Source organism: Ptychodera flava, chromosome 6 (assembly GCF_041260155.1).
Source record: "Ptychodera flava strain L36383 chromosome 6, AS_Pfla_20210202, whole genome shotgun sequence".
Lineage (NCBI taxonomy): Eukaryota > Metazoa > Hemichordata > Enteropneusta > Ptychoderidae > Ptychodera > Ptychodera flava.
Genome location: NC_091933.1, coordinates 35065869 through 35084973, shown reverse-complemented (window position 1 = coordinate 35084973; position 19105 = coordinate 35065869). Strand labels below are relative to the sequence as shown.

At 39.3% G+C, this 19105-nt stretch overlaps 2 protein-coding genes across 2 annotated transcripts; both read left to right on the top strand.

Moving 5' to 3' along the window:
* Positions 1-2563: 2563 nt before the first annotated feature.
* Positions 2564-17638, top strand: LOC139135597 (calcium-activated chloride channel regulator family member 3-like). Its single transcript, XM_070703069.1, has 11 exons — positions 2564-2741; positions 7377-7671; positions 7966-8252; positions 8663-8908; positions 9142-9367; positions 11799-12098; positions 12252-12488; positions 12813-13089; positions 13826-13996; positions 15836-16069; positions 16557-17638. Exons 1-6 carry the CDS (start codon positions 2583-2585, stop codon positions 11870-11872), a joined length of 1287 nt encoding a protein of 428 aa, XP_070559170.1. The 5' UTR covers positions 2564-2582; the 3' UTR covers positions 11873-12098; positions 12252-12488; positions 12813-13089; positions 13826-13996; positions 15836-16069; positions 16557-17638.
* On the top strand, positions 12037-17128 carry LOC139134463 (calcium-activated chloride channel regulator 4A-like). Its single transcript, XM_070701323.1, has 6 exons — positions 12037-12098; positions 12365-12488; positions 12813-13089; positions 13826-13996; positions 15836-16069; positions 16557-17128. Exons 1-6 carry the CDS (start codon positions 12037-12039, stop codon positions 17126-17128), a joined length of 1440 nt encoding a protein of 479 aa, XP_070557424.1.
* Positions 17639-19105: the final 1467 nt, after the last annotated feature.

Here is a 19105-nt window from a genome sequence, read left to right as displayed (position 1 = left end):
CACAGCTCGATCACTGTTCCGATGAAAAAGAATCTGATTGCGATGTTTTAGTCTTACTGTCTCTCTCAAATGTGACATAAACGTCTTTCACATTGTGAAAACCTGTGTTGGCAGCTGTATTTTGAATTAAAAGTTTATTACAATCCCTTTCATGAAGTGGTATACCCTCGGTGGAATGATACAAAGAGGTAACACGGTTGCGACCACAGCTTTTACAACCAACAATATATGAATGCACAGTGAAGTAAGCAAGGTCGAATTTTATCGATTTCCCTAATTTCGAAATGTCCCGACGAAAACAGCCGTCACAGTGCATGTCCTATGAAATATGGTCGTCATATCGACCAAACTTTGTGTAATAACCCCTATAAGGCTACAACAATGGAGAGAGCTGCAGATATCAGAGTATGGACACTAGAACATGTAAATGTGGCATTATAATATAATCTGTGAGGTAAAGATCTGCATTACATTGATTGCATAACGAAAGGGACTGTGATTGCAATAAATTATCAGTTTTACACATGGAATTATGATGTCTCCCGAAATCTGCATATGACGAAAGGTTTGGGTGATCTTGATATCGTAACAAATAAAATGCATCGGCACAGAGAATTCGAAGGTTTGAAGAGACCTCATGTTGTTACTGTAATAGTATACAAAATGGATGTATATTCTTTGGAATGAGATAATGAAAATGAGTGCTTACATGGTTATGTTAAACAGAAAAGACATACATAGAAATAGACGTAAGAAACATACATATATACGGCTATTCACAAAAGACAAGCTGCGAGAACTGACAGTCGTAGCGATCAAACAAGGTGATTTAGTGATTCAAGATTTAAAGCCTGAACTAGTAAGTATTATGCATCGTTCTTATCTGTGACTTACGTAATATTGATTGTTATTTCGTTTTTCTTGTTTTCAGGATGTCACAACTATAAGGTTTTATTCGTTTCAGTTTCAGTTTCTCCAGTTAATTGCTTTAGCTCGTTGTACAACTTTTTTGAGATTCTTTGAAGGACGAAGCGGAAAGTCACTGTGAAAAATGGTTGAGGTGTTCGCCCTGATGGAACGGCGCCTTTTAATTTACGCATAATTAAGTACCACAGGTTGATACCAGATGTTGTGATTAATCAAAACAAGCAGATGCTCTGTTCAAATAACTGTAAAGTCTATACATTGTCACAATATATAGCGAAGACCAAATTGTTTATTTGAACAGTACTTTAGAACTGTTTGACAAGTACTATTTATCTTAGAAGCCAATTATTGTTTGAAGTTGTGCGCGGTACCACACAATCTGTAGAGATGATTATCGACCAATTGTTTTGAATAATGCCTCTGGTTCCATGCAACGTGCAGGAAACAAGTGTCTTTTATTTACCCAGAGTTAGTTAGCAGAGAATTGTACTTTATCCATATGTTCTCCTGTGAATAAAAAGTTTAATTGTCTCTTCGGTATTTACTCTTTATCAACCATGACAGGAATGATCTCTGTTCAGAGAGAAAAAAACAAACAATAGTATGCGCATATGGTTGGACTTCGTACACACCTCTGCAGAATCAGCGACATGGGTTATATGTGTCATGAAAACCCCCAACTGACTGTCCATCCAGAACTTCAGGAAATCTGTTAGTGGGCGCTGCACCAAACACAGCGTATTGTGCTAAAAATTACTTTTTTGCAAATATTCATTCAATTTCGATTAATTTGTTAACCCAAGATTAAAATATTGGTTGGGTTCACCTTTAACTTTGTCAAGCAGTCGTAAGTTGCGTGATAAAGAAGTGTTAATTTATACAAATGTATGCAAATACCTGAGTTCCTGGCTTTTTTACCTCCAAATTTCAAAATTTCCAAAGAATTTAACTCCACTCTGGCTGGGTCAAATTGTCTGAAATTTTCACATTATGTTCTCTAAATACTATATAACAAAACGACTATTTTGTTTGGCGATAAATTTCTTACATTTTGAATAAGAGGCATTTTTAATTTTGCAAATCATAATTTTAATAACTTCTTTGAGTGTCAGTCTTTCAAACCTTGCCATTTTAGAATGAGGATAAACAATGCAAAATAAAATAGTCGTTTTTTTCTACATATACTCTTTTTTCATGTGAAATATTAAACTTCAGAAAATAGCCTCAAGGTTTTGACTTAAATCAATTTTTATCATTAATACCTAAATTGAGGTTTTTTACCCGAAATATACACCCACTTCATCCTTCAAGTAAACTGCTGCTACAATACTGGACTTTAGAGTCTCTCCTTTTTGAAAATATATAGTATGAGGGGGTGTCCCTGTCATCTTTGATGAGAAATATAGCTTTGAAAAAACTGTGTTGGCAACATACAGCTCCACCTTAATTATGACGTAAAGTGCAGATTGTTTACCATGGCATGCAAATTGATTTTGGTTGTATATCCTGTTTCGTTTTGAATAAATAAGTAGGGCTGGTATTCAATGATTTTTGGGTAATTGGAGTTGACAGTTAACTCCTTAACGAAGGTATTGCATTATATAAAGGCGACAACAGAACACTTCAGATCAGTCCACCTGCGGCAGCTCTGTGGGATGGCTGGCTGGCGTGTTCCGTTCCTGTTGGTGGCTCTCCTTGCTCATCCTTGCTTCACTCGCAATCGGATCGACTTGGTCGACAACAAATACACCACTGTACTGGTTGCAATCAACGAAAAAGTCGACGAGGATTACAGATTGGTCGATTACATCAAGGTAAACACGATATTTGCTACATTTGTGAATCTTTCACCACCGCTTGGCATGTTTTTGAAGTCCAATTCTCTCAAGATGTGTGACTTAAATTTAAAGTGGTCAGAAAACGACGATTAGAATGCAGCAGAGAAAAAGGACACTGCCCGTATTTCTCGATGAATGTTTTGATTGAATCAAATTTTAGACCTCACGTGAACGTCATTGACAGGTTTTTTTGTGCCACAGATATTGCACTTCAGTTATTTTTTATTGTTCGGACACAAGCCCATGTTTTATTTTCATTATTTTCTTTTGTTATCTTAGGAAGGTACATTTCTTCTAACCAACTTGAAAATATCATTTATTATCTTTAAATTACAGTATAATAATGACGACGACGTCAAAGACACAACAAAAATCGGTACCGCTGAAGACAATGGTTACTTCAGCCGATGTTTAGTGGCGCGCAAGTATCTCTTGGGACTGTAGAAATAGAGTTCAGTTTTTCTATCGCTAAACTACTTTTTTCGATTGTCACCGTGAAGTAAATTGTTTTTCCCTGAAGAAACTTAGTAAATGCGCGAAATTTCGAAAGTTTTCGTTTATTCCGGAGATTTAAGTTTAATAGGGATTCGTCGGTATTGCTGAAGGTAATGGGGCTTTGTATGTATTCTTGCTTTGATTTGATGTTGAGTGGGGCGCAAGTATCTCTGGGAGCTGAATTGTTGACCGCTGAATTTCTTTTTGTTAGTGTTGCTGCTGTGAAGTAAACTTTCTCGGCCAGAAGAAACTTTATAAAATCGCAAAAATTCTACCTTCACTGATTCAGAAAGCACCAACGATATACTGGCAATGGTTTGCTAAAGTTTACTAGTTCCGATGTCTAAAACTTGGCATCGCCACCGGGAGCGAAAATACTGTATTTATTCAAATGTTTTATCGTGGAGAATTACTAAGGAAAACATTTTTCGTGTATTCCGGGAATTTAAGAGAATTACTTCACAACAGTCAATTTTAAATGGGTTAAATCAGACATAGGGACTCAAAAAATGATTCAAGGCTATAAGTCCCCAGCCTCCGCGATATTTGTGAATGCTAAGTTATGACTTGTAGCAGCTGACCTTATCAGATGGAAATCATATTTATCATGTAATATGTATATGAGAAACATACAGAATGCAATCATCATATTTGTATTATATATAAATATAACAATGTACTAATAATCACTGTACAGATATCATTACTTTGTACTTAATTGAAGTAATTTATGTCCATAGCGATTGGTTTGGCATCGAGCACTTTAATTTTCAGTTACGACATCCGAATGCTGCGATCCCTGATTAGTGTAGGCGATGTATTTTCACAATTTCTCCATTTTTCCTGTTTCTATCTTCGTTGGAAATCCCTTAGTCAAAGCAAATTAAATGTCACGGCTTTGTATATGTATTCTTGCTTTTATATTTTAGCATATTACTACATATTTTGCCACCACAAGTTTGGGTCACTTTAAAGCGGGAATTTTTCGCAACCAGGATGGGGGTGGGGGGGTGGGGGGCTGAGTTTGGTGCCGGGGAACTTCGATTGAATGTGCACAGTGGAATGTTTTTATTAGTGCTCGTACTGGAGGTAGGCCTGTGACACCGTTTCAAAAGTTTATCACAATATGAATTTTCCAAAGTCTGCTCATTTCAAGCGCATAATTACACAGTTGACTTAGTTACTGGGCGATAGCACGATTTAATCTCTTAACACTAATCCTCAAACAAATTGTAACCAAGAAGATGTCACGTTTGAGATACAAATTACGGCAACCACATGCCGTTAATATTGTGAAGAGATACGTCGGGTATAAAACGTTGGATAGTTCTTCTAATCGTCGGGATTATCCCTTTCTTTGTTTTCCTGTGACATATAATAGTTTTACGTAAGGGGCGTAATCTCTTGTCCGGTATCGAACAATGAAATATTAGGAGTTTTGACTGGTTAAGATGAGATTGATGTCGCGAGTTGTTCTGGCTGTTAAATCAGTCGAAAGACGTTTCTGCTTACAAGGAATTTGCGCACGGACTTTGATGTTTGCGTAGATAGCCAATAATGGCGTTTCCCCCCATTGTCTGTGCATGGACGTACCTCCCACGTCCAGGGCACTTGGTTCCCTAACCCGTCAGAAACTATTCTATGGTTATTATCACAGAGCTGGTTTGACAATTGTAGAGATTGTTTTTGAATACGGTCGCTTTGATCACGCTGTTAATGAACGCCATATACCGTCATGAGGCATTTTACCTTGAACAGATGATGGCACAGAGGTTAAGGTCAAGGTCGTCTGTTTGGTCCTGTATGTGCTACCACCTACGCTAAACAGTGTACCACGTACGACCCTTACATGTTAGTTTTCATAAGATGTCAATGTCGGATAATTTGCTTTTTCACAGTTTCACAGTATTCAACAATGAGAATGATTGTTGTACAACAATATCAACGTAGTCTCTCGCACTTTATTTGTTTCGAAATGTTACAAACGTCTTGAACGTCAACAATTCCAGATCTTTCAATAAAAACACAAAGAACAGAAAGATAGTCGACCAACTGGATAAAATACCAGAGAATTGAAACATTCAGACTGAAATAGGCGTGGGGACGTCTTTTCAGTTTAACGTTTAGTTCTTAAATCTTTAGCTCAAGAGGACGCGTTTTGTATGGGAGTATTTACAGAGAGCTCTCTGCTTGTCAGTCCATGTGCGTGCTTGTATACTTTATCATTGCACGTACATGTCCATACCGAATCCATCAAGGCTTTAACTAAGTTTTAGGACAGAGTACAGTACAAAACAATACACTGCTGCACATACATGTATGTACAAGTCAATAAGTTTTTGAAAATACTGAAAAATATTTAATTTACTATATTTGTACGTAAAGATAACATGACAATTCTTGTTCCAGACCAAATGTAGGGAATTGGATTTACCAGCGCATCACATTTACTTCAGTATGCATTGTTAGTATCTTATAAATGGATTCTAGTCCAGACTAGATTTGCCTTTTCAACAAGAACACAGGACATTGCTCATGGAGGCTATATTGATAAGTTGGACACTATAAACACGATTGGAAATATTTTGGGTATATAGGATTTTGAAAAGTTTGTCAAAAATTTTTGAAAAATAAGGCACCAGACCATAATTTGTTGCTACAGACTGAGGTAAATTTCTTAATTTTGTTCAATCTACTTGGCAATAAAGTTAAGTTAACTGCGTTTTACTAAATCTAGTCAAATTTGCTTTTTTTGCAAATGTAAATACAGTGAAATAAACAAAAATTTTGCAAACTGTACTTATCATATAATTCTGCAGAATGTTTTGAATCTTACAAATTTTGATTCTTTACCTGATTTTGATATATCACGGTTGTCAAATTGCGATTTTTCGAACAGTTATAACCACTACTTTGTTTGACTGCTGATAGTACATTGTAAACTCTCCTATTTTGCTAAACTGTCATTTTCATTGTGTGGTAGATGTTCAGGAAACTAAGGTATTTAATACTTTTGAAGTTAGTACCTCAATAAGGCAAAGTAAAATAATTAAAATTGTATTTTTTTATTCTTTCTACTTAAAAAATACAAGGAGTTCAAGTAGCTGGTGAAATATTTGTATTAAAAAGATATTTTGAAATTGAAAAGTTGAAAATGTCTAAAAATTGTTCATGACAACACTACCTTATATTTTCAAGGCCACATTGAACATGACCCTCTATTTTTCAGGGCCAGCTTTGACATGACCCTCTATTTTTCAAGGCCACCTTGGACATGACCCTCTATTTTTTAGGGCCACCTTTGACATGACCCTCTATTTTTCAAGGCCACCTTGGACATGACCCTCTATTTTTCAACGCCAACTTGGACATGACCCTCTATTTTTCAGGGCCACCTTGGACATGACCCTCTATTTTTCAGGGCCTCCTTGGACATGACCCTCTATTTTCTCAAATTACCAAAACTTGGGGAATGGACAAAACAATAATGACAATTTCAAAGAAACAATAGGATCTGTCATTTTGAAATGGTAGAAATCTATTTATTGTGCAAATTTATCAAAAGTGTCGGGTACCCTATAGCTGAATGTTACAATATTACAGATTACCCTTAAAACATGTGAATTGCAAAAACAGAAGAGTAGATGAGCTTAAATTTACTGAATAAACCAATATTACTACAATATTCTATTATTCCAAAATATTTCCAATCGTGTTTATAAGAATTTCGACGTCATTTCGGAAGTATGATAATAAAATGGTATTTCACAAGCAGAATTAAACACTGGGAAACTTAAACTTCGAGTTACACAGACTCGAGATGGAATGCAGCGGAAAAAGAGCCTCACAGATATCTGCAAAAGTCCGTTATTTTCTACCTTAATCTTAGAGTAATTACTCATACTTAACTGAACAAATTTCTTGTATGTCGACATCCCGAAGCAACTACTCTTCAAGTTGACTTCAAATAGAGAACTGTGTACTTCTTGAAGAACCGTGTTTACAAATATTTGTTGTTTTGAGCATAGTATGTAACGATTTAACGACAAAAGAAACCATTTCATCAGCTCAAACATCTTTGTGAAGTAAACTGCATTTTTCCATTTTTCCCCGCAGGAAATCTTCTCCGATGCATCGGCTTATCTTTATGAAGCGACCAATGATCGAGCCGTTTTCGGTGACGTCACAATACTGCTTCCAAAGACTTGGAGCGACAACATAACGACAAATCCATCCACAACTGAACGATATGACATTGCTAATGTTATCGTTGATCACGCTAACGCAGACTACGGTGACAGTCCCTACGCCAAACAAACCCGTCCTTGTGGTGAAAAGGCGGAGTACATTCATTTGACTCCGAAGTGGATAGTTGACAGAGAATACTCTGAGTACAATTGGGGTGAATCAGGTTTGTTGCCCGTAGATTTTTCTGCGAATGCGTGCCAGCAGTTCTAGTGCGCTATTGTATATGTGCCAACACCGTCCTTGAATATACCCGCTGCAATTTTCTCTACATTTCATTGTACACCTGGAAATCAAATACAGACAAATGTTATATCAAATTTTTAAAATGGTTTAGGTTACCGGGCACGATTATAATAAGCGATGTCTCAATTGCTGATGATAAATTAAAAAAAATATTATTATTAATAAATTCTCACATTTTAGGGTAATTGACAGTCAAGCATTTTCGTTTCTGCAGGTAAGGTCATCGTTCACGAGTGGGGCCACTTGCAGTGGGGAATATTCGATGAATACCCAGGGGAAGGCGAACACTATTACTTTGATCCCAATGGACGAGTAGAGCCAAGCAGGTGTTCTGATGCTGTCACGGGGATATCGGCTGAGGTAGACCCTAACACTAACACGGCGGCACTCTGCAACGAAGATCCAGATTCTGGACAACTGCCAGACTCGAACTGTCGATTCTATCCCTCCCCAAACAACACTGCAGCAGCATCGTATATGTTTGCAAATTATCTTTCTTCTGTAAGTGTAAACTTTTTGCAGCATCTTCACTGCTGTACTTATGTATTACGACAATATTTGTTGAGCGAAATTCGACTTCCTGGACTTTTCATGATTCGACTGAAACTTAAAAAGATCATTTTCAAACTAGGAGGTGGGTGGGCTTTCAACAGACATAAACCACGTTAATGGAGCCTGGAAAGCATGCACGCATACTCGAACAACTCTTTCCTATTGCTGTGAACACTTTATGTCTCTGTAAAAGAATACCTTATCAATTAAGATGCAAATGCTGTTGTTTATGTTTTTGTTGTTCTAGAATCAGTTACCTGGCTTTGACTTAAAGCATTGACAGGTTTTCACAAGTTGATTTTTATTTGATTGCAAACCGATGTAGATTTCGTCACTTTTTGGACCTATTTTATCTCCAGGTAATCCATTTCTGTCACAGTGACCCGAACGGTGACCCTTCATCGAGGCACAACCCTCTGGCTCTGAATAAACACAACACACAGTGTACGTACAGGAGTGCCTGGGATGTGATGGACAATTCCTTGGATTTCCAGAATGCAAATCCATCTCGCCCTGGTCTGACTACCACGCCTACTTTCAACGTAGTCAAGGAAACAGATTTCCGCACTGTGCTTGTGATGGACATCTCTGGAAGCATGGATTCAGTGAGTTTCCTTCTCTTAAATATCTGGATCAGTTAACAAGGTCAAGTAAACTTACCCCGTGACGGTGAATGGTGTTGTACACAAATAAAAGTTGCGCATATTTGAACATCGAGTAAGCTTTAATCGTGCAAACAGTAGATACTCTAAAAATACTATAGAACTGTACATATTTTAGAAAGATTATGTTCAACTAGTTACTGCTTATACAAATGTTCTCCGATAACATTTTGCAGCATTCTAGGATGGAATTACAGCATCAAGCCGCGTCCAAATACATCGGTTCGACTTTGCCAGACGACAGCTGGGTCGGTATTGTCCAATTTGGCACTACTGCAAGTGAATTAGCTCCTCTCACGAAGATTGTAGACGAACAGACAAGACGAAATCTGATCAGTTTACTGCCAACAAGAACTTCAGGGCGAACTTGCATTGGTTGCGGGTTGAAGGAAGGATGTGTTCGTGAGTATCTGCTATTGTACATTCTCACTTATATTCACTGTGTTTGAATTGACTCAATAATATGGCAGTCACAGTAAAACTTCACAGAAATGTACATCCGAGACTCTTTTGAGTGTCTATGGTACAACTAGACCGAAAGATCCGTCCCTCGAGGACGCTTTTTACGCTCCCCTCCTCTTCGGACGCTCTCCACTCTCCCCTTTTCTTAAGAGGTGGGAAACTTTGAGAACGTCCTCGAGTGACTGTGACGTTTCACTCTAAGGTACAATAAGGGGCGACGTCAAAAGTTCAATGTAGGATAAAAAACTTAATTCCCTTAGTTTCCCCCCAACCCCCCCATCCCCCCTAGAAACCTAATTGACTTATATTGAACCTGTTGCCAGGCTCTTTCTATATAAAGCAAAGCTAAGGATCAGTCAATTTAGAGGTGAAATAAAGTAATGCATCGCTAAAGCCCCACTAGCTGTACTCTTGAATTTGTTGACCTCAAATTATCTACCTATTCTCTCCTCTCTGAAATCTATCCTGTGAAGAGATGTGAGCTTTTACTGCATTAGGAAACCATTCCTTTCAGAAACATTTGACATGTTAATTAAAATTTTAACAGTCATTTTGATTTCCTGACATTTTAAAAAATTGGTAATATTACAAAGGAATCAGAACACACAGTGTCACGGCTGAAAACATTCAACCTTATGCATTACATTGGACTACTCTGTGCAGTTTAAATGAAGATTTCAGTGCAGATATGCATAGTATCAAGGGTTTTAGCTTTTCTGCATGGGGCTGTGATTAATGTTTGGGCAAACATTTAATCGCAGTGTAAAATTGCATATATAGCCCCGGCAGGTAGTTAATAATAAGTGTGTACACAGACCTAAATGACTACATTGTCACCAACTTATTTTAGTTTGAAAGTAAAATCATAAAAATAATGCTAAAAGATACAGTTAGTGGGGCTTAAGATTGGGAACACACTTTGAGTTTCATCCAATGTAAGTAACATACTAGCAACAAACTTGAAGTTTATCAATGAATGAACAAGAACAACAACAATAAAGTCCAGGTTTCTCCTTCCAGAGGCATAAAAACTATCTCAACTGTCCTGGTGGTTGTAACAACTCAGTTCACACTGCTCCATTCAGGCGGACTACACGTGCACCAGAAATTCAGAGTGCAACCATAGACAGTAGAGAAACTACCGTCTATGGTGCAACAGAAGCCAACAGCCTGCATTGTTTACACTAACTAGGCCAGGTGCAGCTCTGCACCGTGTTAAAACAACTCCCTCCGCTGGCTTCAACACGAAAGTGTGCATTTCTGCTCTATTTTTTCAAAATATTCATTCCCCTGGCAATTTTTACCTTAAATCGATTTGTAGGATAGAAACTTTTTTAGGTCAAAACCCCCCCACCCCCAAACTAAAAGAATTAAGTTTTTATCCTTCATTGAACTTTTGACGTTGCCCCCTAACCCGTTTTATTTCTCGCCACATGCTCATTCCATGTTGCGATCACGGGAGGAGAAAATAGATACGTCTAGTACTCACTGAATCGACAAAAGTGACGTCAGAGGTATTTGTGAAAGATTTTCCCAAGGGAAATAATTTTTGGCCAAATTTGAAAAAGTGCCCGGTCACTCGGCCATACGCGTTGTGTCGTCTGCAGCTTTGAAACAATGGCGGATGACTAGAACGTGATGAGCGCCCGGGATAAGCGACGAGCCTCTCTCTATTACAGGAAAATTCCTATTTCAACGGCATGGGAACCTGAAGAGCTCATTGACAACGAAAATTCAAGTGCAGTCAAGGACGTTGTACGGTGTGCTGAGGACATATTTTCTTCTCTTTTGTGAAGCAATTGGCACTACTGTACTCTCTTTGGAGAATCGCCCGATAAACTTCTCTTAATGTATTGTTTCAGTGCCTGTATCAAAGCACATTTGAAACTACGACAGAGAAGAGGATGAGCAGTGGTGTGTTATAAAACACCTATAACTTTGTCTTTATTCGGACTATAGCACCCATGTATTACCCCTCGTGGCCTTGTGTTACCACAAACTATGGCCTCCAGGAATAGTGGTAACGCATGGCCCCTAGGGGTAATAAACGGACACTATTACCCTCATGATCAGGTAATGGATGTTTAGTATGAGAATAAAGTAAAGCAATATGGTTAACTGACTGCTCTGCATTCACGGATCAGGTATGGAGTATTATTCGCACCAACACACGACAGCAACTAGTGTGGTGATGGAGTTCGAAAATAATTTTGTTATACAATGGAATTTTTCCCGGTCTTAAAATTTTTAACTGCTGACGCAAAGCATTGCCAACTGATGTCACAGAAATTGAGAGCTGAAAGAGATGATATTTCGTAAGGCAAATACACATGCAAGAATGTGCCTAGTCTCATGTAATCTTGTTTATTAGGTTTTCGAGCAAAGTCACTTTGGAACTGCAGCTGGCGGCGTCATTTTCCTCACCACAGACGGTGCAGAAAATGAACAACCCGACATCGATGAAACCCTACCCTACCTGGAAGACAGGAATGTCATCGTAGACACCCTCGCCTTCAGTAGCCAGGCCGACCCGAAACTTGTGGAGCTCTCGGAAAGAACTAACGGCAAATCGTGCTGGTACTCAGAGAGTGACGACTCCACTGCACTCCATGACTGTTTTACGGCGTCTTTTACGGAACGGACCAGCTCAGGCTCGGAGACGCCTGTACAGGTAAAGTATGCCAAACGTCAAGTTGTAAAGAAGTGAAAGCTCCTAACTCTTTCGTTCCCTTCAAATTTAAAACCACATTTCAGTTAAATCCCTTTATCATTCAATACTCAAAATTTGTGTCCTTAAAAATCAAAATAATTTCTTCTATTCCAGCTCGCGAGTTATAAAACTACCATATTGGCACGAACGACGGACTTTGGAAGCATACATATTGATTCTACGATAGGCCGAGACACGGTTTTCTTCTTCTTTTGGGACTTTGGCAGCAACCAAGCCGTTGACGTGAAAATAAACCGGCCCAACGGTGGTATCATCGACAGCAACGACCCGCAGTATGATAGCAATTTCGCAAGTCGTTCCATCATCGTCGCAATCGACGACATAGCTGAGGTACGAATTTCTTGCGACATATTCCTCATTTTATAACTCGTCTCATTATGTTTGTTGGAATTTTTTTACCATCATATTAATTTTATTCGGGTACGATGTTGATTTTGTCTTGACAACAGCAAATATACACCATGACGTCAACATCACTGTACTATGCTAAGAATTGGTAAGTTTATGGACTGAGAAAATGAAATGTATTTGAGTGTACAACTTTTGCAGTTGATTGTTGGCGAAAACTCGATGCATTCATAAACAAATTATAATTTAAAATCTGCCGCATAATCAACAAAACAAACGAACAAACAAAAATAACATCGTTCACAGGTTGGAGAATGGCTTTATGAAGTTCATAACCCGGATAGCAGAAATCAGGTGGTAGAAATTTCAATAGACTCAAAGTCCATCGATTCGTCGACTGAACCAATAAGATTGAGCTCCACACCCAGCACCGACATGGTCACCGAGTCTCCACCAATGGTAACCATTTACGCTGACGTCAAGCAGGGTCATAGTCCAGTTTTGAACGCTCACGTCATCGCCGCCATAGAACGACCCAGTCCATTCAGCATCGTAGACCTTCAATTGTTTGACTCAGGCACAGGTCAGTTTATTTTTTCACGCTTCTCAGTATACAAACCTGGGTAATAAGGTTTTACAGGAATAAGTCCTCTGTTTTGACCTTTCTGTGACATCAAGAAAACATGGAATACTTGCATAAAGTCATTGGGTGTACAAAGTGACGACATTACCTAACTGCAGCATTGTAAACAATTAATCCTTTGCTACAAACGAATGATTTCGGCTTTTACCTCCTGACGAAATGGATTATTTCCTATTTTCTAAAAATTGCTAGAGTGTAAAGTGAACGCTTCTATCCTCATCTATATTAAACACACCGCCTATGTAGTAATATTTCATCACAAAAGCTTCCTAGAGGTCCAAAACTTTGTGTAACAAGGTAATACATGTATGTTCACGTATGCATGGTAACACTTGTGCAAGGAACTTTAATTTTTGATATAGACCGCAAATGATTCACTGAATGTTTAAACTTGTCTGGCTGCGAGCAGAGTTGAATTATATACAGCTGACCAGTGTTTCAAGAAGTCAAAAGACTCAAATTACGCTTCATATCAATCAAAAGTTATGCAACTTCAAAAAAAGAGCGACTTTGTCCCTTGACTGCTTGATAAATAATAGTGTAACAATCTAACGATGGAAGATGCTCACCCATAAATAACAAATGAGCTAGGATACAACGTCTTGTTGTACACCTCAAAACCAATATGATCTTATTTGATGACAATTTATCAAATGTTTCCCAATTGTCAAACTAGGTGCCGACATTACAAGGGACGATGGAGTTTATTCTGGATATTTTGTGGAATTCGTTGAAGCATCCTGCTCGACAGCGTGTCGCTACAGTATCCAGGTTACCGCCGACGATGTTGACGGCAATGCCGTTTCCAAGGTGACAAGTCGCCTCGGAGCAATGCCTCGAAATTACTGTAAGATTTATTATCATGACCATTCTGTGAACATTATCGGGTACACATGTCTATCACGTGTAAATATACCATTCCAGTGTGTTATAGATAATTGTTCTATCTAAACATAACAGATTGCCACGAATCCCGGATCTCATGAATTCAAACATGCTGACATGGACAAGATAAATTGCTTAGAGGGTTCAACATACCAGTTTCGCATAGTTACTGTAACATAGATCCAATTTAAGGAAGTTTATATAAAACAAGTGCAGTTTTAAAGCGCAGTGGTCGTCGCGCTGCGCGTGCGTGATTTTTTTGTTGATAAACATAATTTTTTGTAAACATAAGTCTTCTCAACTTCAATAGGAGTGAGATGGGAGCAGTCCCCCACTTTGTTAAGGCCTTTGTAAGACTCAACATCATGCAATAGTAAAATATTAAGATCGGAAACGAACTTCAGTGGTGTATTTCTATCTATAAACTCATGTAGAGCTACGAACATTGGGACACTACACTCAGCACATTATGTCGCTGAGTTTACTGCACGCAGATACAGTGAACAAAAAGGTTTGATCGCGCGCGATCACTTTGGTTGTACACAATGCTATGTACAGGACAGTGAAAATACATAACTAAAATGATCAACATTGCCTATATATGTAGACCAGCAACAAGCACAATGCCTAACACAAAAATTACACTCAAGACCATGATCGGCAAGCCAGAGCAGGACACCAGAGATGTTGTTGGGAGACGGTCACCGCGTACGCCTTGGCGTACACGGATATAGAGAATCCAGTCCCACAACGTACCGGCCCGCGACGACTTGGCCCACAACCAACTGTTGATCACCATGTCTTACTTCTCCTAGTATTACATGGTAAGAAATAGTACAATGACAGGAAACAATAGACAAAACGAGCGGGTTTTCGCCGCATTTGGCGGGAAAATTGCACGGCTACACCGTGCATAGACGTACAGTATCGAGAGATCCTGAGCCCCGGTCCTGCGGCCACGGTCTGGCAGTGATCCAACCGCTAGCTGGTGTAGGCCTACCGGTGATGGGCAAACGTTGTTGTTGTACCTCCTGATTGCCGGGTAGGTCTGAATCCTCTTTCAAGTGAGATAACCCCCACATAACAAGAAGACCAATGAAAGGTCCTTCGCTTGACTTGATACCTGTACTCGGAATTCTCGTTTGCACCCCCAAACGGGGTAAACTTTGTAGTTGAGTTGGATTCTCCACAGCCGAGTGATGCGCGCCATATACCCGGTTGACACGGACGTTCATACAGACCACGGAACGGAACAGATGCAGAGATGCTTCTTGCTGCAGCGGGCATTGCTCTGCGAGTTGTAGATTTCTGTAGTTTGGGTTGTTGTCTTTGTACTCCTGTCGGGCCTCTTGAAATGAAAGCTCTCGTCCTTGCTAGCGATGTCGGAAACTAGAGCCCGGTCGTTGATAGTCTGTTGGCGCGGCGTATACATGCGTACGTCTAGCTATATGGCTCGAGCGATAACAGTAGCCGAGCCCAATTCAACTGATTCAAGAAATCATGAGCAAATGTGATCTCAATCCAGCGTGCAATTATTGTTCAATATTCAGCAGATATTTAACTTAGATTAATTTGACCTTTTATCGCGTGTTACATTTGGTTAGTTGGTATACTTGTGACAGATCAGCCGCCATTTTAACAAGCGGCAATATCGCAAACATTACAATCAACCCGTAACATGTGCGGCGTTCTTGGATTTGTTTACAACAGAGGGGGACCCCCTCAGGAGGATGCGCAGCGCGACGACCACTGCAGTTTTAAGGGTTCGTTTTACGAAATTACTAATCTATGTAACCTACAGCTGTCATACCTGAGAAAACCGAAGGCACACCAGTGGGTGATTTCAACAGAGTGGCGTCAGGGGGCGTCATACAGGTTGACAACAATGTAGACTATGTTGATTGGAGTGACCCAAGCGCCGACCCGTTCCCTCCTTCACGAATCACAGACTTACGAGTTGTTGAGACATCAATCGACAATTCCACCGTGACTCTGACATGGACTGCAACTGGTGATGATCATGATCAGGGAATAGGTAAACAGATCATTCAGCCTGAGTTACGAGTAAATTGGCTGCATAAGCTGATAGTTTCTTCAATTTGTACAACGTGAAGTCCAGTGCCTATACAATGAGTTAACCGAATCCATATAAAATAACTCTATCAAAAGTTGAAGGTTTTCTGGAGAATTAATCAGGATCACCGATAGGACATAATTAGATACATGAGGCCGATTTCAATACATTGACTTTGTCGCTGACACAACTAACCAACGTTGTTGCCGAAGCATGGACCTTTGTCCTTATTTTCAACTGACCAAAAGCCGTCGTTCGCGTTACACACATAAATACATCATTCTGATGCCAAGTTTCGAGATAATTAAAAATATAAAGTATTAAGAAATACCCAAAATTCTTAACATGAAATGAGCAACTTAATTCTCGACTCATTCTCTCAATAAATTTCAGTGACAGGATTCCCCGGCGTAGGAAAATAATTTTAATAATTTATTTTCATTTACAGCTTCCCTGTATGACCTACGATACGACACTAATTTCTCCACGGTTGCACACGACTTCGAGAACTGTGACCAATTATCGAACGACAACCTCACGGATGGTACACTGTCAGACCCTCTGCCAAGTGGAGGAGCTGAGTCGGTCACCCTTAAAATGCCCTCTAGCGGCGTAGGTTTCACATATTACTTCTCTATTCGAGCAATTGACGATGTCGGAAATGCTGGTCAACCGTCGAACATCGCCCAAACAACGATCGTTACGTCCCCGACCTCAACATCGACAACGATTGCAACTTCCGTAACCCCAGCATCTGGAGTCACGCCTTCGATGCAATCCACCAGCGCAACGACCGTAGGGCACGTTGAGCCGATTTCTACCGGGTTAGATAGCTGGCAAATTGCCGCAATCATCGCCATAACCGCCACGGTGACCGTTGGTTCAGTAGCCTTGATCGCGGGTCTCTACTCTCACTACAAGAAGATGAAGAAGATGACAAAAGTTGAACCGATATCGAATAAGGGTACCCAGACCCCACGACTCTGTGATGTTGAAGTTGTTATGACAGACGTGTATTGAACTTTATTTCAATCGTCAACTTCTGTTATCATAGCTTTGTAGTATAACCTTTTTTGTGTTCGAAGCTAATTATGTACTTATGTAATCCTTGAAAAAACCCACAACGACTTACAAATCAAATACTTGTTGCACATAGTATAATTTACTTCGACTTCAAACGCATATACGTGACTATTAACTATTCTCATAGCGCCAATATGTAATCTGTCCGTAGGTGTACAAGAATATAACGATTTGTCGCAATTAGAAAGTAAGCTTATATTTTTAGATACTGTAACACTTCTATGTAGAATATTTTTGACTATTTGACCGATGTTCCGTCAATAGGGAAATTCTTCCTCTTTAACTTGCAAGTAACGTTTACTGACAAGCTCTTTTTCAATCGAAGTCTTTGGAGTTGCCAAAGAACAATTGTTTTTATCCGCTCAAAATTCATAATAGATATCTTGGTAATGACATGCGCAGCTATATGTTGTTCAGTTGCTCTTTCTATAAAATTGTGTATGTCGTAACTCTGTGTGTGTGTTTGAATGTACATTGGTACTGTTGACATGTACACAAGTGTCACTACAAATGACACCCTTCTGATCACGTGACGATTGTCATGCAAGCCCTGGTGAACAACATACTCTTATATTGCGAGGTGTATAGATAAAGAATTCTAAATTATGTTAACCGACCGACCAACTGTCAGATTTATTTGGTCTACATGTTAGTGTATGACACAAACTTTCAATCATGCAAAACTCAACATACCAACCCTTTGCATTCGTTGTTAGAAAAATTGCATCGTTGTGGTTCTCAAAACAAAGGTAACAACTTAAAAACAATTTCTTGACAGGTCAACAAAATCTTGATCTCTACCAGGCTTAAACTCTGACTCTGTACATTATGGGATCAGTATACACGCAATACAGACCACCATATAGACATACTGTTTGCTATCAATTGTTCCTCTTAAAAAAGGAAAACTTGTGAAGCACTTGTCTTACAAGCTTTCCAAACTGAGCAACGGAACCTTTTTTGTTACACATAAAATTTGGAGGACAAGTCGTCATATTCGGAGAAGAGCTGGACGCTGAGGGCGCGATCGTTACGAGTTTTGATCATTTCATTTGTCCTACATATCACCCAAGAATTCCAATGGAACTCAACGATTCTCCGAACATGTTTAAATGAAGAGTAGCTACAGCCACCTACAAACTATTGACCGTCCCTTCTTTATATTTTGTCAAAATACTTAATAAACTGTATAAAAGTTATTTTGAATTGTCGAAGATTTACGTGAAAGAAAGCTTAAAAGGAAGCGGACACTGAAAAAAATATGCAAATATGTTCATGACCACAGACAGAATGCAGCATGCACTTTGTAAAACATAAAAATTAAAACTGAAACATTATTTCTAATTTTTTAACACCATGTATAATAATAAATACTATATGGTGAACGACTGAGGACAATTTAGTGTTGCTTGACAGATTTGAAGTCATAAGGAAAATTGTGAAAACAAACAGAATGCGTTTTCTATTAAAGTGGCACTCCCACTTGGTAACATTTTTAAAGCACATTTTTTTAATGCCAACGGTCGATATTTGACGTGGCGACTGCGCGCGGATCGCGAGATATCGATAAAAACATGTCTTCAAAAAAGTAAAAGTTTGAATTCCGGTGGCCCACCTAAATTCAGCTTCCGAACATCGAACGTTCGGCATTGGGGCCATTGTCAACTAAGCTATGGAGTACGAGTCTATGCTGACGCTGCTGTACGCCACAGTATGCGTCGGTGATCGGTCATGTCCCGTGGGAGAAAGCTGAGTCTTACTGACTTGGCGTATAAACGAAAAACAATTTTTGCTGATTCCACCAGAATTCGCATAGGTGACTAGCACAGTTATGTGTGGTTGATACATAGCGGCCGCCGCGTGGTATGCATAGACGCATACCACGCGCGCAGCGTACTGTGTGGCAGACGACAA